We start from the raw sequence: 27,321 nt of genomic DNA on the forward strand, positions 1-27,321 counted from the left end.
ATAAGAGCACAACTACGACTTAAATGCTTTGACTAGTTAGCTCGCTACACCTCATCATCATCATCAAAGTGCTCCCTGTCACATCATGCGGCGGCGTCGTGCCACAGCTTTCTGGTCAGGCCACCAATATGATGGTTGGGTGTTCTGTAGGGGGGCTCACCCCTCCCCCGCCCCTAATGACCGTTCCCTCACGCTCACGTTGCCTGCGGCCAAATCGTGACTAATGACCCCGATGGCCGCCTGGCCTCCTGCCCTCTTTAAGAACAATCTGGATCAATAGTCGGCCTTTTGCCAGCTTAAATGAAGAAGTGAGCGTTCGCCCAGCTGACACGTTTCCGTCAATGATGGCTTCCTTCGCTCGGCTACTTACGCCACGTCTGACAAGAAGTAGGAAGAAACACATCTGACTTCATCTAAGTCAGCAATGACTCATTCTTTGACATCCCAAGGTCAAACGTTGGTGTTTGTTGGGGGAGAAGGTGCTGGTACACAACTAAAATATTCATGGCGTCATTTACATAATACGAATAAACACATAGAAATATCATTCAATGACATAATACTCAATGGCTAAACAATTCACGACAAATATTTACTGTAAATACATTGAATGAATGAAGTAATACATCATCAATGTCATTAAAATATGACTAAATATATAAACCTAACTATATAGAATTCATTAAAATACTGAATAATACATCAATAAGACTACATGATACTAAATTATGATGCATGTAACAAATTAATGGGATGCTATTAATAACAAATGTCATTCATACCAATGATCTTAAATATGCTAGTAAATGGACAGCATCCTTCTACCAACATATTCACCATCTCTCCTCTGGACCATCTCTCCTCTGGACTAGCTCTCCTCTGGACTGGCTCTCCTCTGGACTAGCTCTCCTCTGGACTAGCTCTCCTCTGGACTAGCTCTCCTCTGGACTAGCTCTCCTCTGGACTAGCTCTCCTCTGGACCAGCTCTCCTCTGGACTAGCTCTCCTCTGGACCATCTCTCCTCTGGACCATCTCTCCTCTGGACTAGCTCTCCTCTGGACCATCTCTCCTCTGGACCATCTCTCCTCTGGACTAGCTCTCCTCTGGACCAGCTCTCCTCTGGACTAGCTCTCCTCTGGACCAGCTCTCCTCTGGACCAGCTCTCCTCTGGACTAGCTCTCCTCTGGACTAGCTCTCCTCTGGACTAGCTCTCCTCTGGACCAGCTCTCCTCTGGACTCTCTCTCCTCTGGACTAGCTCTCCTCTGGACTAGCTCTCCTCTGGACTAGCTCTCCTCTGGACTAGCTCTCCTCTGGACTAGCTCCCCTCTCTCCCAACCATCCTCTCAGTCTGGCCTAAAGGACTTTATCTCCAAGGCCATGTAATGTATGTAATGTCCCTCCTTCCTGATCCTATCCATCCTGGTCACTCCCAATGACAACCTCAGCATCCTCATCTCTGCTACCTCCAGTTCTGCTTCCTGTCTCTAGACCAGACAACATGGCTGGTCTCACCACAGTTTTGTAAACCTTTCCTTTTAGCTGGAACTCTTCTATCACATGACACCTGACACTTTCCTCCACCCGTTCCATCCTGCCTGCATGCGCTTCTTCACCTCCTTTTCACAATCTCCATTCTTGTGGACTGTTGGACCCCAAGTACTTCAAATTCTCCACCTTCTGTATCTCTTCTTCCTGTAGCCTTACTGGACTAACAATGAAACATAAACACACCAACTCTTTTATCCATCACCGAGAGATGAAGAAACATTTGTGTTTTAGAGCTCCACCCCCACGCCATCGCTGCTCGGAAGCTGACTGGTTCCTGCTGACTCAAGACTACATGATACATGCTTTCACTTTTGAGTCCCCAAATACCAAAAAAGTGGGAATCGTTCCTGGGGTAGACGCCTCAGCTGTGGTAGGCCGGCAGCAGAGGAACGGGAGGGAACGGAACCCGACGTAACAATAACGATGGAAGCACAGAAAGCGAAGAATGGAAGCTGACAACAAAGCGTAGCCGTCCGTCCTTCTAGCGGATGAATGACGATGGTCAGCTGATTCATCATGTGACGAGGAGGAGGATGCGGGATGAATGACGCTGGTCAGCTGATTCATCATGTGACGAGGAGGAGGATGCGGGATGAATGACGCTGGTCAGCTGATTCATCATGTGACGAGGAGGAGGATGCGGGATGAATGACGATGGTCACCTGATTCATCATGTGACGAGGAGGAGGATGCGGGATGGAAGACGATGGTCACCTGATTCATCATGTGACGAGGAGGAGGATGCGGGATGAATGACGCTGGTCAGCTGATTCATCATGTGACGAGGAGGAGGATGCGGGATGAATGACGATGGTCACCTGATTCATCATGTGACGAGGAGGAGGATGCGGGATGGAAGACGATGGTCACCTGATTCATCATGTGACGAGGAGGAGGATGCGGGATGGAAGACGATGGTCACCTGATTCATCATGTGACGAGGAGGAGGATGCGGGATGGAAGACGATGGTCACCTGATTCATCATGTGACGAGGAGGAGGATGCGGGATGAATGACGCTGGTCACCTGATTCATCATGTGACGAGGAGGAGGATGCGGGATGGAAGATGGTCAGCTGCTTCATCATGTGACGAGGAGGAGGATGCGGGATGGAAGATGGATGACGTCCGTAGAAGGTTATGTTTATCGTGTGCTTTGCTGGTTTAAGTGCTCTCTCAGACCTTATTGGATCGGTGAAGCATATCATGAGCCCGAGTCGGGATTGGTTGGAGCTGATAGGAAGACAACCTGATAGAGACAGCCCCCCCCCCCCCCCCATGTCCCTGGGGGAGGATATTCCGTCTTTATTTGGAAGCATTGATGAGCTTACTGCCTGGTGGACGAGGTAGAGATATTGGACATTTCCTCCTGTGAGAAGCTGCAGGCTAACTTGCTGGAGGACGCCGTCTAGACGCACTTCCTCATAGCCCCCCCCCCCCTTAAGATGACGAATTGAGGGAATTATTTGAAGATGTCCTCGTGTCCACTTGAATAGATTTACTGAGTCGGTCTCCAGGGCCGGGCATCGGGCTTTCTTTGCTTTTTATTTGTCTCCTCTTCAGAGGAGGTGGACTTCTTACGATACGAGTCGTTTATGATGCAAGACTCAACAAATCCATCAGCACAGCAGTTAGAAGATGGCTAAGACTAACACGCCAAGGCTAAGACGGGCACGCCATGGCTAAGACTAACACGCCAAGGCTAAGACAGGCACGCCACGGCTAAACTAACATGCCATGGCTAAGACTAACACGCCATGGCTAAGACTAACACGCCACGGCTAAGACTAACACGCCACGGCTGAGACGGGCACGCCACGGCTAAACTAACATGCCATGGCTAAGACTAACACGCCATGGCTAAGACTAACACGCCACGGCTAAGACAAACACGCCACGGCTAAACTAACACGCCATGGCTAAGACTAACACGCCATGGCTAAGACTAACACGCCACGGCTAAGACAAACACGCCACGGCTAAACTAACACGCCATGGCTAAGACTAACACGCCATGGCTAAGACTAACACGCCACGGCTAAGACAAACACGCCACGGCTAAACTAACACGCCATGGCTAAGACTAACACGCCATGGCTAAGACTAACACGCCACGGCTAAGACAAACACGCCACGGCTAAACTAACACGCCATGGCTAAGACTAACACGCCATGGCTAAGACTAACACGCCACGGCTAAGACAAACACGCCACGGCTAAACTAACACGCCATGGCTAAGACTAACACGCCATGGCTAAGACTAACACGCCACGGCTAAGACAAACACGCCACGGCTAAACTAACACGCCATGGCTAAGACTAACACGCCATGGCTAAGACTAACACGCCATGGCTAAGACTAACACGCCACGGCTAAGACAAACACGCCACGGCTAAACTAACACGCCATGGCTAAGACGGGCACGCCAAGGCTAAGACGGGCACGCCATGGCTAAGACTAACACGCCACGGCTAAGACAAACACGCCACGGCTAAACTAACACGCCATGGCTAAGACGGGCACACCACGGCTAAGACAGATGTGCCTTCAAATGCTTTGTTGGTTTTACGTGATGTTAGCTCTTACACTTCTCTCTAGACTAGCATGACCTCCACATGGGAACAAATGTTCCCTAGAACTCTTGGTCTCTTGGTCTCTTGGTCTCTTGGTCTCTTGGTCTCTTGGTCTCTTGGTCTCTTGGTCTCTTGGTCTCTTGGTCTCTTGGTCTCTTGGTCTCTTGGTCTCTTGGTCTCTTGGTCTCTTGGTCTCTTGGTCTCTTGGTCTCTTGGTCTCTTGGTCTCTTGGTCTCTGCAGGCCAGACCATGAACCAACAAAAAGAAACGAACATAAATCAGTCGTCTTTGACTTGATGAAGCTCAGATGAGAAGAAGAGAAAAAGAAGAGTGGAGTGGCGTGGACGCTTCACAGCATGTTTTCATGAGTGTACTAATGAATCTAACCTACTACTCAACACGGTTCCCCAAATACTATATAAATATTGATCATACTTCATTCACAGTATGACGCCATTGTTGCCAGGGCTCACAATACAAGTGTTGGCATTTGGCGCACCCCAGTGGCCAAATGGCGCAGCGCACCATACAGTGGGGAGAGAGAATCACTATTTCAATAAATATCGTATTTTCTAGCCCTCTATATGCGTGTATGAGATATTAATTACAAATGTAAACTCATACAGGCCACAAAGATCAGTAACAGTATTCATATATATATATATATATATATATATATATATATATATATATATATATATGTATGTGTGTGTTTATAATGCTACATTTTATAATTAGGAGGTGGTTTCCTCTGTTCTAACTACCAAGATATTCCATTTAGGAATAAGGAATTCTACTTTATGGAAATTCACTTACCACGCTTACTTGGTCTGGAACCAATCAAGCACCAGAACCAAGGTTTTTGTGTTTCCTATTTGGGTTTGTGGTGTTCATCTTGGAATGAATAAGAAAAAATGACGTCATGGAAACATTCACTGACTTCTATTTAATTCTTCTATTTCTATTTAATGCAGAGCAGCTCACTAAAATGAAGAAATAAAGAGTTGAAGCCAAAGTGGACTAGGAAGTGTGAAATGTCTGTGCGTGGAAGATAACACTTTTTGAAAGCGGAAGTCTGGTGTGTGTGTGTGGGGGGGGGGGGGGGGGGGGGTTGAGGAGGCTGAAGCGAAGCAATCATGAAGCTGGAATGATGGTCTAGGAAGTTTGATCCAGCATCATCTTCTTCTGCTCTCAATCACTTCCCGCTTTTAGACGCCGCCTGGACCGCCTGGATCCACTCCTTCCTCTCCTGGCCGGAGGCCGCCTGGAGGAAGTACTGCTTCTCATCCCTGGTGATGATCTCAAACAGGTTGCCTTCGATGTCGTATTTTTTGGCTTTTGGGGGGGGGGGGGGCATGGTTTTAGAAGAGGAAGAGAATGGAATAAAAATAGAACCGTCACCCACCATCAGGCACAAAGTCCACAGCCGTGACCACGCAGCCTCGCAGATAGATGCCCCCCAGGGGGTCTTCACCCTGGCGTACAGGAGAAGAAGAATCAGGCAAAGAAGGAATTCTTGGATGTCTCCGTGCTCACCTTGGTGGGATCGTAGTAATGCATGTACGCGGGGTCGGTTCTCAGGATGAACTTGCGGACTTTCCAGTTTTTCCTCCTGTGGCCCTGAGAGCGTCCATGATGGTCACGTGATCACACGGACTTCCTGTACGGAGAAAGGCAGCTTACCTGTTTGAGCAAGCATCCTTGTTTGACGATGTTTCCTCTGAATTCCTCCTTAACGAGCGCGTCCTCGTCGCTGGAGTAGCCTTCGCAGTAGAAGCCGCTGTCGGCCTGGCGGAGGGATGGACACATCCGTCATGAAAGACCGCTGGAGGTGCACCATATCTTCATCCATAAACACATCACAACTCCGTTTGGGAAGTTCACTTATGGAGTTTTGATACTCAATTGGAAACAGGAGTTCAGAACATTCAGATAGATTCAACTGTTGAATTAAATGTCCCTGCAGATGACCACAGACTTCCCTCTCCCAGCTTCTCCTGGCAGATCCAGAGGCTTTCCCAGGACCCAGGACCCAGGACCCGTTGGAGGGGTCCTGGGTGAAATTCCTGCCGTTGACTTACAAAGTAGTAAAACGCATCAGTCTGGTCCAGGAAGACGGACTTCTCCCCGCTGTCCGCCCCCTCTTTTGAGAGATCCCCGGCAGGCTGCAGGAAGCCCTCGTTCAGGAGCCCGGTGGCCAACATCAGCGCCTCCGGTCTGTTCCTGGCCTTCTCCTTGGAAGTCAGCCACTCGATCACCGTGGAGCCTTGGAAGCAAGCGGGGGTCAGCGTGACCTTTGCATGGTCCACAGGAGAAGGTCAAGAGAAGAAATGGTACCAGTGAAGCAGTGGTTGAAGATTCGGTTGTCTCGCTCCAGTTTTAACTCCTTGATGCCTTCAGTCTGGTCCCTCAGGAGCGTGTAGAGAAGACTGACGGAACACAACGTCAACACTTCATGGGAATTTCACCAGGAATTCTTTTATTCCCGGTTCTTACTTCAGGTTGACCGTGTCTGGCAGGCGAATGGAGCGTCTTGTGGACCTCCTGGCGAACCTCTTCCCCCCCTGCAGGCAAGCGATGGCCCTCTTGATGTCCTTCACCCACAGTTCTCGCTCCTCCACGTGCGAGGCCTGGAAGAAGTGGTCCTGCTTCTTCTGCGTGGTGATCTTGAACACCAACTGGAGAAGAAACCACAAAGTCAAACCGGGAACCTCCAAAACCTGGAATCTTTATTCCTGCTTGCGTACCACTCGATTTCCCCAATCCTGGCACGGACTGACCAGCGTGGCCCCCTTCAGAGGGATCATCCCTTTGGGAGTCTGGTCTGTTTTCCTCTTGTAGAATTCCAGCCCATCTTCAGACAGCACCGCCCACACGGCGGTCCAGGAGCTCAGCAGCGTACGCTGTGGGCGACACAGGATGAGATCATGTGACATGTCAAACATCATCAAGAAACGTTTACGTTTGCGCCATTCAACACGTCTGAAAAGGAGCTGGAAGAAGCAGAGTGTATTTCATGTTCCTGACAGCCAACAATCAGGGCAGGCGAGGCAGACGCCACCAAAGCAGAAGATCAAGCAATAAATGGCCCTCAAGGAGGAGATGCTGCAGCTGAACTTCCACATGGAGCCCAGTGATTGTGATGGCGCTTAGGCCAGCAGAGAAGGCGTTGCAGGCCTGGACTGCATCCCACGATATTCCCTGATATTCATACATTAGATATTCACTTTCAAAGGTTTTCCCTGGTTTCCCCATTTTTTCTGATGTATTCTCTTTGCAGCCATCTTGCTCCGATGCGGCCGAGCTAGAGTCCTGCTGCCTTGGACCGATGAAGGTCCTGGTAGCTGAGATGGAGGAGGCCTCAGGTGAAGGATGTTCTGGATCTACGCTAGCAGTCCAAAGTATGTTGTGTACCAAACACTCAATGATGATTCTTCGTGTACATGAAAGGAATGTTTGCAGTAGCTGAGCTTAGAAGGTATTTCCACACAGTACACAGTACACAGTACACAGTACACAGTACACAGTACACAGTACACAGTACACCAGTAAACTCCACCAACAGCTGTCGCCTGATGAGGAAGTGACCCGTGTTACCTTTTTCACCAAGTATCCTTCTCTGATCTGCTGGGGTTCCATCCCGTTGCTCCTTCTTCTCCTTCTTCTCCTTCTTCTCCTTCTTGTCCTTCTTCTGCCTGCTTGTCTCCTCCTTTATCAGAATCCCATCCCAGCTCCTCCTCCAGCTTTCAATGCATCAGCTGCAGCGCCTCCACACCGCAAACGGCAAGCAGGAAGTGTCCCAAGGGCGGGTGTGAGTGTTTAATCTGCTTCCTCTTTCTATAAATGTTACTCAGCTTCTCACCCATTTCCGCCTGCTGGGACGGTATGGTGGACACGCCATACAGGATGTGCTCCTGGCCCATATTAGGAAATATTACTGTAGTACTATGATCGTGATTATGACTACTGCGGGATGCCGATGCTTCCTGTGTCAAAGTTGAATCAGACAGCCGACTAATAAAAGCCAAGTGTCTCCATCCTGAGTGTGAGATGTTGGCCATGAGCACAAGAACATTGGAATTCATGGAATAACGTCCAGGTTAGGTCCTCCTGCGTACGTTTGGACCGCTACACATAGTGGAGATGGAGTACTGCCTGCTTGCCCGTGCTCTTAAAGACATGATGACACCTGCTCTGCCAGAGAATAAGAAGATGTAGCAGGAGGGATCACTGTTGTCAACTTAACGACTAATCTGACTCCTATTTCGTCATTTGGGGGCCCAAGGCAAACCCAGGCATCCACCCACTATGAGGTTTCTACTTACAGCCATGTTCATATACGACCCCCCCAAACCATTTTAAATATTCGTCTACTAAGTTGGTTGATGTAAATATTCATATTCATGTCTACTACTTTGAAGTACTAATACATGGGAATATGAAAATTCCTCCATCAGGCAGCCGGACTCACCCTAAGAGAGCGGGCGAGGAGCTTGGTCCACCAGATGAGGTGGCTCCACATCTCGCCCGGATGCCGTCCTGGAACACCTTCTGGGCATGCCCAGCCAGGAGGTGGTTTAGGAATTGATGATAATACAATCATCAATTATAAATATTAGTAATTAATTTGCCTCCATCACAAACTTGAAATTAGTTCTATCCAAATTTAGGAGAATAAAAACGAAATATTTTTTTTCCTGATTTTGTAGCCAATATTAATAATTATAACCCGATGATATCATAGGTTTAGGCATATTTAAGTGGCTGTGAGTTCATCTTCTTGCAATCATTCCCAGAACATACTGCGGTTCTCCTCTAGAGGGCGCCATAGGCATACTAGCAATAACATTATATAGCAAAAATATGACTAATATATGAAAGAAAGCCTCAAATGATCACAAAAATTCACAAAAACGCTTCATGCATTTTCACTGGATTGTCAAATATGGCGCTTGGATTGCAAATAAAAACACGCTGGCTTTTCTCCGGGTGCTCCGGTCAGCCTCAGTGAGCTGACTTTTGGACCATGAAGACCTTTTGGGAGTCCACCAGCTGTCATGTCTTTGCTAGCGCTGCAACAAATAGCAAACATTCCAACATTCCAACTGTTTCTTTGTCTTCGTATGATGGATTGAATAATATTTCATAATATGTTGACATATTGTATTTCCCCAAATGATGAGTTTTTCTCATCAACATTTAGTGTTTCATGTTTTTTAATATTATGACTTTATTCTTATTGCTTGTCAAAGTCATGGCTTTTTCTGCGTTCCGTTGTAATTTATTTCTTCACGTCTACTTCCTGCTTGTATCTGTAGATTGTGCCCAGGGCCAATCAAAAACAGCCGCAGGCCCGCTTTGCCCCCCCCCCCCCCCCCCCCCCCGTTCTCCAAACACAGCGTGTGTGTAGAGCAGCTGAAATGTTTCGTACATTTGATTTCCCTTTTTAATTGCTAGCCTGAAGCTACCACGGGAAGCTGATGAATGGAGTTTGGCCAACACGTGTGGTTGGCAGCAGCGTGTCCCCATCAGATCCACGTTGCGGCTGTGGGCGAGTGGGGGGGCGTTGTGGAGACCTTCTGGGAGAATAAAGCTGCCTCTCCTCCAGCTGGGCAGCATCTCCTCTGGCCTCGGTCACACACACCCGACCCCATCAGGCTCCCTCGTGGTGTTTGTCCTCCAAGGCGGCCATCTTGCTGTTTGGGTTAGCATGGTGGTGATGGGGACACGCCTCCTGCTGTTGAGGATCCGCATTCATTAAAGGTGGAGCCAGTAAAAGTCAGCTATGTGAACCACTATGCCAGGTGGAGCCAGTAAAAGTCAGCTATGTGAACCACTATGCCAGGTGGAGCCAGTAAAAGTCAGCTATGTGAACCACTATGCCAGGTGGAGCCAGTAAAAGTCAGCTATGTTAACCACTATGCCAGGTGGACCTAGTAAAAGTCAGGTATGTGAACCACTATGCCAGGTGGAGCCAGTAAAAGTCAGGTATGTGAACCACTATGCCAAGTGGAGCCAGTAAAAGTCAGCGATGTGAACCACTATGTCAGATGGACCCAGTAAAAGTCAGCTATGTGAATCACTGTCAGGTGGACCCAGTAAAAGTCAGCGTTGTGAACCACTATGCCAGGTGGACCAGGTAAAAGTCAGCTATGTGAACCACTATGTCAAGTGGACCCAGTAAAAGTCAGCTATGTGAAGCACTATGCCAAGTGGACCCAGTAAAAGTCAGCTATGTGAAGCACTATGCCAAGTGGACCCAGTAAAAGTCAGCTATGTGAAGCACTATGCCAAGTGGACCCAGTAAAAGTCAGCTATGTGAAGCACTATGCCAGATGGACCTAGTAAAAGTCAGGTATGTGAACCACTATGCCAGGTGGAGCCAGTAAAAGTCAGCTATGTGAACCACTATGCCAAGTGGAGCCAGTAAAAGTCAGGTATGTGAACCACTATGTCAGGTGGAGCCAGTAAAAGTCAGCTATGTGAATCACTGTCAGGTGGACCCAGTAAAAGTCAGCGATGTGAACCACTATGTCAGGTGGACCAGGTAAAAGTCACCTATGTGAACCACTATGCCAAGTGGACCCAGTAAAAGTCAGCTATGTGAAGCACTATGCCAAGTGGACCCAGTAAAAGTCAGCTATGTGAAGCACTATGCCAAGTGGACCCAGTAAAAGTCAGCTATGTGAAGCACTATGCCAAGTGGACCCAGTAAAAGTCAGCTATGTGAAGCACTATGCCAGATGGACCTAGTAAAAGTCAGGTATGTGAACCACTATGCCAGGTGGAGCCAGTAAAAGTCAGCTATGTGAACCACTATGCCAAGTGGAGCCAGTAAAAGTCAGGTATGTGAACCACTATGTCAGGTGGAGCCAGTAAAAGTCAGCTATGTGAATCACTGTCAGGTGGACCCAGTAAAAGTCAGCGATGTGAACCACTATGTCAGGTGGACCAGGTAAAAGTCACCTATGTGAACCACTATGCCAAGTGGACCCAGTAAAAGTCAGCTATGTGAAGCACTATGCCAAGTGGACCCAGTAAAAGTCAGCCCTGTGAACTGAGGCCATGTATCTGTTAGTCAGCTGAGTGAAGCACTACACTAGGCTGACTGTATGATGATTGCAATATTATTATTATTATTATGGTATGTAATAAGATGGTCTATGTGATGTTTGTACATGTAAGATGATTTCCTTTGTGTACTTTAGTACTTTTTCTGTTGTGTACTTTAGTACCTGTGTGTACTCTACCAGAGTGTTTGTACATGTGTCGTGGTGCATTCAAACGTTGACCACCATCGTTATTCCATCTGATCATCAAAGCACACGAGGGAGATAATCAATATGGCCGTCCAACGCTGGATGGCGCCAAAGAGCAACAAAAGGAATTGGACGGCGGGTCGAGCGATGCAAGTCGCTGCTTTAGATTCACTCTCTCCTTTTGAAGCTGAGCTCATTCGCTGACGCCGAGGCCATCCCGGTTTTTACCTGGCACCCGTCAGGCAACGCGCACGGCCACCAGGAAAACTCCCTTGCTGGAAAACACCGTCCGCTCCGGAGAGCCGCCGGCGTCCGTGAACGCATCACAACTTCAGCCGGTGCGCGGGAGAAAGTGAGCCCGGCACTGGTCACCGGCTGCCGGGGGACAGATTACACACGTCCCGGCTGGGGAGCCCCCCCCCCCCCGGGAAGGAAGATAAGAGGCTTGGGCGCATGTGAAGGACGCCGGGCAGGGAATTGGGTCATGCGCTGTGCAGCCTACCTGTTATCTTTACGCCGTCTTGTCTGAATATTTGCGCAATGACCTTTGGCGCACTTGGACTACAGCGGACGCGCCTGTGAGGTAAGGCGGTGCATCATTTTGTTTGCGGTGTAAGTGGAGCCATGGTGCGGCTGATGTTTACGCACGGATGCCACGCAATCGTCTTCGGGAGGAAACGCGCTAAAGCGGACGTTTGGGGCGGGCTGCCCCCGCTGTGGCACGGTCATTACCCACGCAGCGTGTTTCATCAAGTGTCCCGGGAGTCCACGCTTGCCGAGCTCTGGAGGCTGGAGGCAATTTGCGGACTGAGCTTCCAAATTGAAGACGATCGATACTCGGGATGATGCGTTCAAGTGTGCGTGTGCCGGCAGGGTTAAATGAGTGTTTTCAGAGACGTATTGTAATATTTGATCCAAGGCGCAGATGACGTTCTCGTCTCCTGTGCACGTTGCTGTTTTATTTGGAGACATTTTGGACCCCGGAAGTGGGACGGCAGAATGAAACATTGATGAGCTTTCTTGGAAACAGAATGGCTATAAAAATATCCAAGTAGTTTTGGAGTAGACCTTTAAGTGCACATGCATTTTGCTCTGACTGAACATCTGGTTCAAGTTCACTTGATAGTAGAGTCCAGTCCACCAGGACCAGCCAGGACCCCCCCCATCAGGGGTCTCCAACAGGCAGCTCGCCACCTGATCACGAAGAGCCGACCGAGATCTTCCAGATCTTTTAACCGTGTGTCCAAGTTGGCTTAGAAAGTGTCCACAGGTATGAAAGTGGGAGTTAATGACTGCGATTGACTCTCCCCTGGGATAGGCTCCAGCACCCCCCCCCCCCCCCCCCCCATGAATGAAGACACTGTCTGCACCCTGACTGTCACATGTCCGTGTCTTCTGGACGCCATTGTTGTGTTTAGAGGGATGAAGTTGCCCTGACCTTTGGCCTTCGCCTAGCAAAGCTTAGCCGCCAATCACTTTGACCGTCTTGTTGTGTTGAAAGCCAATGTTGGTGTCCAACGTTTCTATGGGGAGATGTTTATATCAGATCCATCGTTCTTTGCAGCCTTGTCGCTATCATGGAATAGCGCTTAGAAGACATCATGCATTGTAGTTGTTTTGATGTTTTTCCTGTGTACTGGTGGAGTAGTATCCTTCTTCAGAATGAGTTTATGTTGTACTTTCAAGCCAATGCTTCTTGTAAAGGTGTTAGTTGGTAGCAGTCATCAGTGAAATGATGACTGCAAAGACCAGAACGTGAGGTGGCCGTTCATCTCATCGTCTCAATAGTCTTAAACCTTCCTATTTTGGAAAGGAAACCAAACTTCCAGCGTGCCTGGGATACTGTGAACATCCAGCAGCATCACGACATTTTGGTGTGACGACTGTTTAGATGAAAAATGAAGATGAAAAATATACGGAGCCAAGTCCAGCATCTGCTGGATCTGCTGCCTTTGTTTACTCTGCTTAGAGGCGTCGCCCCATGACGTCTCCTCCACAAATGATGCTGAGCTGCTAGCGACCTCGTCATGGGCGGCACATCAACTTTAAATGTCGTATGCCAATCGAGGCTTCGCTTTCAAAAGTGGAACAATGTAGACGATGATCCCAAACCATATTTAATACATCCGAGGAAAGTTGATGACTGATGTCGGGGACCAGTTCCCAGTTGCTGTTTTCATCGGCCATATGCTTTTTATTGAGCTTATCATAGTCGGGTCATGGTACCAGCTAAGTGGACTGGGACCACATGTGTGATGTCATCGGCGTATTGTACCTAAAGAATGGCGGCTTATCCCGGCCAATGGGATCCTGGCACGGCATGGCTTACGATGAGTAAAGCTGTTATCTGCTCCTGAGGGAGATTTGTCTGGTGTGGTTCCTCTGCGGCTCCTCTGATGTGGATTTAGCCGATGAGAAGGTCGCTACAGGTTTTTCCGGGTTCTGCACCGCATCCTTGAAAGGCTTTTATTTGGATGCAGGATGTGTCCGTCTCGTTGCCGGGGCTCACGTTTGGGAAACGAGAGATGAAGAGCAGCTTGGTTCCGGCCACTCGGCCCGCATTGATATTCCGCCTGGGTCCGTAGCGCTCCATGGGGGGCCGTCGTCACGCTTCAGGCGGATGGCGAATGCAAATGTTGTTGACATGTTTGCACTGAAGAAATATCTGATCAAATTCTCCACCATTGACCTCATGAGATCTTTAGTGAAGATATCATTTTTTTTTGCTGTGCTAAGCAGCGCCCCTTTGCCTGCGCCCCTTTGCCAGCGCCCCTTTGCCAGCGCCCCATGTGGCTCCTTCATTTCCTCCATTTGCGGCAGGATGGGGAATGTAATGAGATCTCCGAGCAGCTGGGAAGCATCCCAGATTTCAAAGGGGAGCCTTTCCAGCGGCATCAGGAGCCATCATGGCGCACCGTGTGGCCGTTCAGCCTCTTGAAGATTTATGGGTCGGCCCAGGAGAAAGATTTATCTGTCCTGAGTGCATGAAATTGCAATGCTCGGCAGTATCGCGTCCAGGGCCGGCCGGGGTGACTGATTTCGTTGGGGAAGGCAGGAAGTCGCGGCGAGGAACTCGCGTACAAAACGGAGACTCGGACTCCGTTTCAGGTGATGAAGGCTGCTTTCATGGTGGCTTTTTTTTTTTTACGTGGCAGACAAAGTATGGAAATGAGCACAAAAGGCGAACCTTAGGGGAGCGCCAAAGAAAAAGAAGAAGGTACAAATATGTTCCACGGAGGTGAGGAGGGTTCCGACGAGGCCGCTGACATTTCCAACTTGCTGGAAAGCCGCCGCTCATTAGCATGTCATTATTCCCGCTCCCTCGACTCACAGCCCAAGTCACCTGGGCCGGTCCTTCATGCCGCCGCTCCGTCTGCTTGATTGACAAACACTGACAGCGGCCGATGTTGTCAGGCCTTCCCTTTTGGTGGGGCGCTGCTTGGACTCGGAAGGATCAGGTACTCCACTCGGTGACTCGGCGCTAGGAGTGGAGTTACTACTTCATATGCCAGGACGAGTAACGATGTGCCTTCAGGTTCGCCTGCACGATTGGAATGTCTGATAGGAAGCAGATGCATGCTGTCGTTTCCTTGGACGCCATTTTTAGTCCAAATGAGCCTTCTGAAAAAAGCCCCCAAAAGCCCCAGCAAGGCTCCATGAGCTGCATGCTAAGCTAGCTACAGCGACATTATTAGTTATTCACACCCAAGACCTACGTTACTGGCCTAGTGACACCTCGCCACAGGCCAGCCACTATCTACTGGCTGGCTCGCCACGAGCTCCCATGCCTCAGGCCTCCAGCCAAAGGTGATGCTACGTATTAGAGCTGGCGCCCCTTCATGCGTGTGGAAGTGGTTCAAATACGTAAGATAAGCCATTCCAACGAGGAAATACCGAGAAGCCACCAGTTTGGGTGGAGTGGAGACGAGTAACCCCCCCCCCCCCCATCTCCACTCATCAAAGTTTAGGCTTTTCCATGCCATACTTTTTATATTCCGTGTATTAATATTGAATCCCACGTTGGGGAAATGGACTTATGAGGGCCGGGTGTGGAACACAAAGACAAGATAAACGAGGGATGACAGCGCTGTGACATTGAAGTGGCCACATGGGAGTTTTCCAACACAATAAGGAACCCAAACGCACCTCCGAGATGATCAAGTCCTGTTGTCCGATTGATTGACGGGAATATGTTCTGTGATATTGTGAGCGTCACGCCGGCTGATTGATGGCGTTCTTCCGTCCGTGGACGTAAACGTCTGAACGGTCCATCCCAGTCTGAAGTGGGTCTTTTCCGAGCATCAGCTCCAAGACGCTCCCTTCAGGGAGTGCCGGAGCCAAGCCGGACTGGATGTGAGACGGCGTCCAGCTGGCCAGTGAAGCATGAAGGGAGATGATTGCATTTACTGTAAGCTATCACCGCGTGCCAAAGCCAACCGTCTCCAAATGAATCACGAGCCGACTTGTGGTGAATATTAAAATGCAACGTGCGGGTGCGATGCCGACGTGTTCCCTTTCATTCTCCTGTCCTCCACGCGCCTCTCATTCCCTGCTAGACGTGCTACACTTCACACCTCTTGGCGCCTGCGTTCCATTAGCACTCCAGGAAGACACGAGTACGCCCGCACCGGCTTTTGTGGCTTTGCTTTGCATGTGGACCAGCACGTGTCCAATCACCAACATGACCACAAAGATATGCCCTCCTCAAGCCGCACAAAACGTCCAATTCCATTACGCATGATGTCACTGATGGCGTCAGCGTTCAGCTTCACTTCCGAGAAAGGACAACAACAAAAGACAACAATAAGTCAACCAAAGTAGACCAGGAAGGACTAACTAAATAATAATAATAATAATAATAATAATAATAATAATAATAAGTCAACCAAAGTAGACCAGGAAGGACTAACTAAATAATAATAATAATAATAATAATAATAATAATAATAATAATAATAATAATAATAATAATAATAATAATAATTAGTCAACCAAAGTAGACCAGGAAGGACTAACTAAATAATAATAATAATAATAATAATAATAATAATAATAATAATAATAATAATAATAATAATAATAATAATAATAATAATAATAATAATAATAATAATAATAATAATAATAATAATAATTAGTCAACCAAAGTAGAACAGGAAGGACTAACTAAACGAGCTAAAATGCAAAGAGAATAGGTTTGATAAGGAGTCCATTATATTATTATATTATTATATTATTATATTATTATATTATTATATTATTATATTATTATATTATTATATTATTATATTATTATATTATTATATTATTATATTATTATATTATTATATTATTATATTATTATATTATTATATTATTATATTATTATATTATTATATTATTATATTATTATATTATTATATTATTATATTATTATATTATTATATTATTATATATTATTATATTATTATATTATTATATTATTATATTATTATATTATTATATTATTATATTATTATATTATTATATTATATTGCTGTTTGATTATTCTACTGGCTTTACTTTACATTGGCGTGGATAGCTAGCTAGCTAGCTAGCTAGCGTGTCATCTGCCTAGCTTCTGGTCTTGGGACTCCAAATGTGACTTTTTTTAGGACAGTGACATTTTGCTTTAAATCAAACAAGCAATGCTGTTAGTTGGGAGCTTGTTTTTGTTCCCACGGGGATGAGGGGTGGGGGTAAGTCACACTTGATGCACTACCCTGCTGACGGGGGTGCCATACAACTCCATGCTAATACGAGCGTACTGACCAAGCGAGGCTAGTAGCTGCTTAGCCAAAGAAGGTTTGATGGTCGTTAGCATCGTCTGACCTTATCTCCTCCGCCATTGGTCCCCACGGCTGGATGCTCCTTTTATGGTCCTTTCCTTTAAAGGGCGGCGTCCTGAGGAAAGGACCTGCGCCCAAAGCCTCTCTGATCTGTCACCTCACAGACAAACACTTCATAACGAACTTCATAACGAACCCTGAGATCATGCTTAGCTATGATATAATTGATTATTATATATTATATTATATATTGATTATAATATAATCAATAAAAGGCTAAGGGCCTCAAGGTTACGTCAGGCTAACCAGATGTCATGCTCGTCCCTCCTGAAGGTGTACTGACTGTGTGTGTGTGTATATATATATATATATACGTATATATATATAGTATATATATATATATACAGCCTTTGTTAAATCATGGAAGATGACATCCAATCATTTTCTCTGGCCTTGTTGACATTGAAACCCTGCAAAATCACTAAAATCTATAACGAACACCACAAAAATATTAATTTAGACTTTAGTAATGTAACTAAAGTTTTGGAGTACTGGTACTAGAAGCAGTGGTACTAGAACTAGGGTAGGTGATATTCATATATAACCTTATGGATTCTCCCCATGATGAAAATGGCCCAACTGCTATAAATCCCAACGTAAACAAGGCGAGGTGAAGACTGTCATGGCGGATATACAAGATGAATGAAATGCTGTCAGAAGGAACGTCGGTGAGTGGAAGGATTTACTCACAGACCGCTCAGTCGTGGCATCAAACACTGAACCCCCCTGGCAGGGCGGGGTTAGCTGGTGTGGGACTTGGGCTGGAGGAGTATACTTCACCAGGTTGTATTGTACGTGTTTACGTATTTTAGGTGTTTTATTTTCAGGTAAGGGAGGTGTCACACTGTCCCTTGACGACCTGCTGGGTCTGAGTGACAAAATACGAGCAGCACGTTTATTTTGGAAGGAAGCATCTCCTCACCAAGCGTGCTGGAGATGTTTGCTCCATCGCCCATTCAGACGCCAGAAGCCACGACGCTGCAGTCATGATAAAAACGTAGCAGTTGTCATGGAGGGCGAGGACGACCATCTCCCGGTGGTGGAACGACCCCATGAAAGTGGAGATAGTGGAAAGGGCATCCACCCGCCAGTGATGGACGGCGTGCTGGTAAGCTGCAGCCGCTGTAACCTTTTTTATTTGATTCCGTGACTCCCGGCGCTGGGAAAGTGTTTGAACATGACGAGCTGAGGGGATGAGGAGGGATGGGCTTTTAATGAAGAGGACCAGGTTTTAGCTCAGGAAAATGAACACCAGCCGAAAGTGGGAATTACTTCTGTCGCTTTGAAGTTCATTTGAGAAGCTCAATTAAATGGGAAGGTTTTTTTTTTTTTTTTTTTTTTTTACTCTCTGCTCTGCTATGCCAGGATTTCCCTGACCTCTTGTGTAAAGAACCTTGGAACGCCTCGGACCGCCCTGCTTCATCTTTGGCACAGGACGGATAAAAACTAGTCAATAATGTTTTTACTGTGCACGAGAGGTAGCAATTTCACTTGATAGCCGTGGAGCTCCATTACCTTCACAGCAGGGCGTCAGCACGCAAAATCACTTTCTTACTTCCCTGAGATGAACGAGACGTTTTCCCGCTTTCTTTGCATCTTTAGGATATTTTTATTCCTGGTGCTTTCACCATGTTCCCTCCGTCAGCATCCCAACATTGAAGTTGTCTTCCACTCCGTCGAGGAGACGTTCACGTCAAAAGCACAGAAACCCACCCTTGACCTAAAGGCGTCAAGTCATTAGACTTGAAAGTCATAAAACTCCAAACAGGCTGGATGACAAGAGGCTTCACTCGCCACCTGGGCGTGTTGGTTCTATAGCGGAATGAACGCCAACAGAGTGAGTGAGCCCCGCTGTAGTCCTTCACTGTCTTTGTCCCAGTGGGGGTGCTAGTTGCTAGCTTTGGTTCAAGCTGGACTCTTCATGACCAAACAATGACCGGTTGGCGAAGTGGCGCCGTGCATGTCTGGTGTTCACCAACGTACAGATTGCTGCGGTGCGTGCCTCCTTAACGGCTGGAAGGGTAGACGTAGTAACTGTTCAAGGCAAGCACCCCCTAATGATGCAGGCAGCCAAATTCAAATCAATCATGTGGTAATTACGGGGGGGGGGGGGGGTTCCCATTCCCACCCCTTTAATAGCCTGTAAAAGCTGAGGGGATCATAATTCCATCTAGCCATGTTTGTTGTTGTGGTCCTAATGAAAAGTCCCCCCCCCCCCCCCCCCCCAAGCCCATATCCCGAGTGCTGAGAGCCCTTCACCTTCAAGCACCCCCCAGGCTGGAAAACAGCCATCATTGATCATGGCTGCTCCCAGAGAGATAAGATAAAACTCCATAGATTGCTTTGCTCTTTTTCCTTTGACTTTGGGGTTTAATGCCCCCCCCCCGTAATTATCCCGACTTAAATGGAAAGATCGCAGCGTTCCCTTTCTGCAGTCTCATTTAGCGACGCCATCCGCACTTTAGGACTTGGAATGGGCCGTTTAGCGGGAGTGCTAAGTAGCCTGCATGGCTCTTACTGCCCATTAGCACCCATCCGCCATGCACGCCGCTTCCTCGGAATCGGCCATGTGTCCTTCCATGGACGCCACCTTCGGCCCTCGGGGGGCACACTGGGGGCTGCATGCACAACTCCTGCATGGGGGGGGGAGGGTGAATGGTGCGTCCATCTAACGACTAATTCATCGATCCGTGCTGCGTCCCACTCGGCTGTTGGTGACTTTGACACGGTGGAGCGGTGGACTTCTTCAAGCCACTTCAATGTCGATTGCTTTCATTATCGATGATGATGACCGTGTGAACACCTGACACTAAACCACATTCAGTCCACATCTTCAGCAACATGTGACCTTTAAAGGCTGCCATCTTCTACTTTTCATCAACAGCCTCAGTTTCTCTTAGTTTCACTTGATGCTTCTTCTCGTCCAACTCCCATTTCTTCTTTCTGCCTTTTCATTCTCTGCTCAGATGCTCCTTAAGGTCCACCAGTGTAGACCACGTGGACATTCTTTACTTTTTCAAGCGGCTGAAGGTTTTGATCACGAGTGTATTTCATGCTGGAGGTTATTTTGCTGCAGTGTCGATGGTGATGCCACTGGCTTGACAATTCCACTCACAATTCCACTCCCACCCGACAGCAGCCTGCAATTCCAGCAACACCAGGCTGACTGGTTCTTTGTGTGCTCCTGGTCCGCTGTTGCTTTACCCGACCCCCCACCTTCTTTTCTCGTCTGCAAATACGCAAGCATTTACCCAAAGAGAACATGCTAATGCACAAAATATCACCGCCTTCTTTCCAGCATCGGGTAGAAGGATGGAAGACATTCAGGCGGCAGCAAACGCCACCTAGCGAGGCTAACACACGACCTAGCGAGGCTAACACACGACCTAGCAAGGCTAACACACGACCTAGCAAGGCTAACACACGACCTAGCGAGGCTAACACACGACCTAGCAAGGCTAACACACGACCTAGCGAGGCTAACACACGACCTAGCGAGGCTAACACACGATCTAGCGAGGCTAACACACGATCTAGCGAGGCTAACACACGACCTAGCGAGGCTAACACACGACCTAGCAAGGCTAACACACGACCTAGCGAGGCTAACACACGACCTAGCAAGGCTAACACACGACCTAGCGAGGCTTACACACGACCTAGCGAGGCTAACACGCGACCTAGCGAGACTAACACACGACCTAGCGAGGCTAACACATGACCTAGCAAGGCTAACACATGACCTAGCAAGGCTAACACACGATCTAGCGAGGCTAACACACGACCTAGCGAGGCTAACACACGATCTAGCGAGGCTAACACACGACCTAGCGAGGCTAACACATGAGCTAGCGAGGCTAACACACGACCTAGCGAGGCTAACACACGACCTAGTGAGGCTAACACGTACTAGCAAGGCTAACACACGACCTAGCGAGGCTAACACGTACTAGCAAGGCTAACACATGACCTAGCAAGGCTAACACGCATACTAGCAAGGCTAACACGCATACTAGCAAGGCTAACACGCATACTAGCAAGGCTAACACGCATACTAGCAAGGCTAACACGTACTAGCAAGGCTAACACACGACCTAGCAAGGCTGTAAGACACACAGAGGAAGAATGGCATTATTATTATTCGTCATGCATTACATTATAAAAAGCTTTCTGAAGTCATTTTGCCCTCAAATACGCCATTTGAAATATCCGCCTGCTTTGAATGAATGATGGGTAAAAAAGGCGTCCTATAGTTTTTGTACGTTCTGAAAAGTCCCAATGAAAGACGCGTATTAGTGATATTTCAAAGCAGCCCTGAACAAAAAGGCGGCTAATTAAAGGGAGACATTTCAATGAACGGCAGCCTTTTGAAGCGTGATTATGCAGATCTTTCTTAATAGCACGTAGATTAGCTAATATCCTCTCATGGCGAGGCTGAGGGATGTCAGGCAGGTAATTAGGAGGCCGTGCAAAGCTGACGTTCTTTTTTCTTCAACTTCCTTTTCTCTTTACTTTCCAGGAAGTGATGTTTTAGCACGCAGAACGACGGACTTGAATTTTGCTTGTGGAGGGAGGACACGTGCCCCTCCCCCCCTTGATGGATGTAGCACCATAAGCCATAAAGCCACTTTTTAGCAAGCGCACCCCCGCCCCGTGTGATGCGCTCATTGATGCATGAATGGGACCGCTCGCCGTACCTGGCACAGCGAAGGCGGCATCGGGTTTAGCTTCCCTTAATAAACACGGAGCAGCTAATCGTGGAATCTGATAGTCAGACCTCCTTTTCGGCCGCCCCAGTTCCCAGTTGGAGATGCATCACACCCGTCCCAAGGGTTCCCCAAACCGGGTTGGCCGCTGGTCGTCTCCCACCTTAGCATCACTACCGACATGGCCTTATTTTCTAATCAGCAGCTCTGGTGACAACACGGAGAACGGACATAAGAAGATGCTGCTAATTCCATCCAGAGCAGATCTTCTCTTTGCTTCCTGCTCCACTTCCTCACCCCGTGTTTAAATATTTCCACGTCTCTCCTCCGCTGGCTCGCCTCTCCCGTCTCTGGATTCCTTTTGAAGTGCAAAACAATGATGGAGGGCTTCGCTCCCTTCAAGCTGGCAGGGAAAAATCCAGCGCAGTGCAGCACGGCGTGGAGTCTTGGGTCCCGAGGACCACGGCGGGTGTGGGCCGTGGAGTCTTGGGTCCCGAGGACCACGGCGGGTGTGGGCCGTGGAGTCTTGGGTCCCGAGGACCACGGCGGGCGTGGGCCGTGGAGTCTTGGGTCCCGAGGACCACAGCGGACGTGGGCCGTGGTCTCATCAGGACGGCCCGGGGCAACGGAACCGTTATGATGGCTAGACCCCCGACAGCAGAGCATCCTGGAAGGAGGCCCACTGGTTCCCCTCCCGTCTTCCGGCCCCTGTCTTGATTATTCATCATTCTCAGCAGTCAAGCAATAAAGGAAATGCAAAACAATTGAAAATATTGCGAGAGCGTTTCCACAAACACAGAATTCGATGTGAATAGATGCTAATGTGCTCCCCCCATCTGGATCCGCGCTCGGCTTATCATATTCAGGCATGCTAATAGAAACGCTGCATGATGACGAGGTCATGCCGCGTGTGAGAGTACTTCTGCTATCTTTATGTTTTCTACCTTTGCAATAATGAATCTGCAGTCATTTGCTGAAACCTGGAAATCCCCAATAAGGCTGGCAGGGGGGGGGGGGGGGGGGGGGGGGGCACTTAGAACCACCTAATTCTCCACGGGTCTCTGCCACTTCTAACAAGGCTTAATTGCTCGACTCTGACGAGGCTAACGTCCACGCCACTAGATCAGCTCTCAGCAGGTCACGGAGAGAAGCGCTTGATAATTGCAGCCTGGATGCTGCGGAGATAATCTGGAGGTGGGTTGGGATTGTGGTGTCTAATTGTGGGAATGCGTCACGCCGAGGACGGCCAAGGTCATTAGATATTTGTCATCGTCTCACCAGAACGTCAGGAATTATGGTCACCATCCTCCACCTTCCATCCGCTCCTATTTAGCCACCAAGGCCGTGACCAAGCCTGGCGCTGATTCTGGGATTGAGGCCTCGTAAGGTACCGCGAGGTCCTTGGTGGTCTGCCTAATTCATCTCTCCAGTCGGAAAACCTGCTCTCCTGTGGTTCACAAATCTTCACTGAACACTTCATTGACAAAACTTTATTCGTGCTTGTCGGCCGATCAATGGGCGGTGTAAATCGTGCCTCTTGCATGATGACCCGTCGACGTCCGCAATGCCTGCAAATTGCTTCTGTGATTCCGGCCTGTTTGGGAGGAAAAAATAATCTCCCAATTTTTTGTAGGGATTACCGTTCATTGTTGAGTTGCATGCAGCGATTTGCCTTCACCAGCACTTGTGTCGCTCTCGCTCTCACGCACAAACACACCAGCCTGGAGTGGGGAGGGGGGGGGGGGGGGGGGGGGGCACTACTGCTGGGGTGCGTGCAAACCGCCCCCGTGTGCCGCTAAAGGACGCCGCCACAGATGGAATTGGATGCTTTGGTGTATTCGGGGGTAAAAAGGATGTGAGCGTTATGCAGCTAGCTAAATGTCCCAGCTAGCATTCCAGGACATTCCCAGTTTGTTCACTTCATTCATGAACTTCTTTTTAGCTGATCTGCATTGACAGTAAAAAGTGTAAAAATAAGTCAATGATAATTACGATAAAACGATAACGGTTTATAACAATGATAAGGATGTCATTTTGCATGCATCTCATTTTTTTCAAGAAGAAAGAAGTTAAGTCCTCATGGACACAGGAATATTATTATGAATATGAATTATTATGAAAATATGAAATATTTGTTTGACTTTCTTGTCTACGTGTAAACTCAGAATCCTTCTTAGTAGGGGCGTCAATATTGATCATGGATATTGCACCAATGTCAGTATTAGCGACAAGCCGTGGTTAGCCACTACAGGAAGTGAAGTCGGTTTGGAAGGTTTCATTGAGGACCTCCAACCTCACCGCGTTATGCCGTGCCGCCACTTTTAGGGTAAAAGGATACCCCACCTGCCCAAAGAAGCAAATGTCTTTGTCCTTCTCGTACTTGGACTTGCTGAGTTGCTGATCGTTGTTCTATGACTAATATCATTGTTATTATTACTGGAATCGAACAGCGGAGCTCCTAGTCGGACCCGAGCGGAACATCCTGCAGACACGGTGAACGGGACAGGGTGGAACCTGGGAGGGTTGATGTTTTATTCATGTTCCTTAGATGATTCATGCTGACATGTGCTGATGCTCTCAGTCTTCAGCAAATCTCTTGCCATCATAAAGTTGCTTGTCCAGGGTCTGCCTAGTAAATATTTAAGGGGGCACACATCATTCCTGACCGTTCCCTCGATAGTCGGTGACCTGAGACGTTGCTGTCAAGCTACGGTGTAATGTACTTTGTGTAACCATAGCTACACGCACACTACACACTGCCAGGAATACTTACAGAAAATAACCGTATGCCATCCAGACGTTTCATTAACGGCGTATTGGATGGTGTTCTACATGGATTGACTGTCAACATGCCGTCTTCCTCAGAAGTGTCCCCTGGTCATGTGACCTGTGGCCACCGGTCTTTGCCGAACACTAATCCTAATATCCTAAAATTTACGGCACAAAGCCTAACCGCCTAATTAACCCGCACCTCCCAACCCAAACCCCAACCTCCTAATGCGTACCTTCCAACCCTAACCCCCAAACCCAACCTCCTAATGCGTACCTTCCAACCCTAACCTCCAAACCCAACCTCCTAATGCGTACCTTCCAACCCTAACCTCCAAACCCAACCTCCTAATGCGTACCTTCCAACCCTAACCTCCAAACCCAACCTCCTAATGCGTACCTTCCAACCCTAACCTCCAAACCCAACCTCCTAATGCGTACCTCCAACCCTAACCTCCAAACCCAACCTCCTAATGCGTACCTTCCAACCCTAACCTCCAAACCCAACCTCCTAATGCGTACCTTCCAACCCTAACCTCCAAACCCAACCTCCTAATGCGTACCTTCCAACCCTAACCTCCAAACCCAACCTCCTAATGCGTACCTTCCAACCCTAACCTCCAAACCCAACCTCCTAATGCGTACCTTCCAACCCTAACCTCCAAACCCAACCTCCTAATGCGTACCTCCAACCCCCCAACAACAAAAGGAACCCCATAGCAAGTAAAAATCTTTAGTTTCTGCAAACGTGTCCCAATTGTTGGCCACCCTCGCCCCCCCCCCCCCCCCCCCCCGCCCCCCCAACGCCGCTGTGCCGTTTTCAAATAACCAGCATCACGGCAGGCCTTTGAGCGGTGTGCCAGATGGATTAGCAGAGTGCATGGCTCATATCTCCAAAAGCACACGTGTACACCCGGGTCTCGTATTTTAGGGGAGTGACATCCTCAGGCGGCCTCTAAAGTCCGCCAGCGGGCCGCAACACTGACAAGATGGCGGCACTGACACCCACAAGGATGACTCTTCCCTCCACGGTGGGGAACTGGGAGTCCGTCATGGAATCCACTTGGTGCCAAATGCTCGTCAGCGTTGCTGTGCTGGACTTTGGTGGTCCCAAAGAAACCTCAGGAATAGCCTGACTTACTGAATACTATGAAATATGAATATGTATATAAATATAAATACCATACAGGAAGTTATTAATCTGTCCCAAAGAGTCTGCAGGAAAACAAATTGTTCAAAAGGCAAATCAATCCTTCCCATAAATCAACCAATCCACCCCCCCTGAATCCAAAAGAGATTTCCCAGAGAATAGCCCCAGCTGATAATAGCCGGGGGTCCCAAGAGGCCCCGGGAGGCCCCAGGAGGCCCCGGGAGGCCATGCGGCGGCTGCCTGCAGAAGACGTGCTGGCCATTGAAGGGAGGCGTGAAAAGGAGCGCTGAGGTCGACCTGCTGGCGTGTTTCATCATCCTATTGAAATACCCTCTTGTCATTCTAGGGCGTCCATCTTTTCCCTCGGAATCGAACTCGTTTGACTTGCAAAGAAGTTGTGGTGCAGGTCGTCTGCAGGTTTCGTTTTGTCACCAAGCTTCTGCAGATATTCCATAACGTACTTGCATGGACTGGCGTGATAAGAAGGTATTATTGTACACGTTGGTGCAAGTCCAGCTAACAGGCAGCCATAGAGGAGTTAGTATGGAGGAGTTAGTATGGAGGAGCTAGTCAGACGGAGAGCGAACACACACACAGGAAGCGGTCCTGAGGGTCAGGGCTGCATGTCATTGAGGTAAATTGCTGCTCAGGCTGCTCGAGTGCTTTGCTTGCGTTCCTTTTGTTGATTCCTCGTATAGAAGAGTCACCTTTGCCTCCAAGAGAAGCCTGAGGAGCAACAGCGCTAGTTTTACCTCATTCATCTCTTCATTAAGCTGCTCTTATCTTGTCAGGGGATTTCTATCAGAATGGAAGCGCAGAGAAACCCCAACGCTGCTCTTAATAATCCTCTTGTCAGCACTGGAATAAAAGACGCTAATGGGCGGTGAAGGTCGTGCTCTACGAACGCTCTACGAAGAGAACGGCCGGGATGTCGGGCGATTAGGAGCGCCATGTCATGTTGGTGTGCGAGTGATGTGACCAGAGGCGGATTAAAGCATCTGGCAACCTGCCGCGTTCTGCTTTTGTTTGGAAATACGTCTAATCCGTGCTCACACCGGCACGGCACCAACGCTCTGGCCGTCATTTCACCAACGCTGGAGGGAAAACGTTGCACGAAGCCGCTGCCAGCTCACGGTACATGCCAGTCAAAGCCTTTGCTTTTTCTTGGGCTTTTTGTGCCATTTTCCCACAAGAAGCATGTGCAGTGGGACAACTTTTTACGTCTTTTGCACTTTAAGGTGAAAGATTCGCCGTCGGAGGCCAATGCCGCTGGAGACCAATGCTGCTGGAGACCAATGCTGCTGGAGACCAATGCTGCTGGTAGACGCCCATAAAGAACGTCAACATATCGCCTGGTTCACAAGATCTTGTGAGATGAAAATGATTGGTTCAGAAAAAGACTTTCTCTTGGGACTCGGCCTGGGAGGATAATAAATCAATGAACCAA

General features: G+C 48.4%; 1 protein-coding gene across 1 annotated transcript; it reads right to left on the bottom strand.

The window, feature by feature from the left end:
- Positions 1-5,147: 5,147 nt before the first annotated feature.
- LOC131108038 (pleckstrin-like) lies at positions 5,148-7,916 on the bottom strand. The gene is made up of 9 exons (XM_058058720.1): positions 7,721-7,916; positions 6,871-7,026; positions 6,620-6,801; positions 6,461-6,552; positions 6,205-6,389; positions 5,807-5,911; positions 5,660-5,743; positions 5,529-5,598; positions 5,148-5,458 (listed from the first exon to the last, which is right to left on the bottom strand). The coding sequence occupies exons 1-9, from the start codon at positions 7,760-7,762 to the stop codon at positions 5,319-5,321; spliced, it is 1,056 nt and encodes a 351-aa protein (XP_057914703.1). The 5' UTR covers positions 7,763-7,916; the 3' UTR covers positions 5,148-5,318.
- Between the last annotated feature and the right edge of the window lie 19,405 nt (positions 7,917-27,321).

The sequence above is a fragment of the Doryrhamphus excisus genome, chromosome 20 (genome assembly GCF_030265055.1).
Source record: "Doryrhamphus excisus isolate RoL2022-K1 chromosome 20, RoL_Dexc_1.0, whole genome shotgun sequence".
NCBI classification, from domain to species: domain Eukaryota; kingdom Metazoa; phylum Chordata; class Actinopteri; order Syngnathiformes; family Syngnathidae; genus Doryrhamphus; species Doryrhamphus excisus.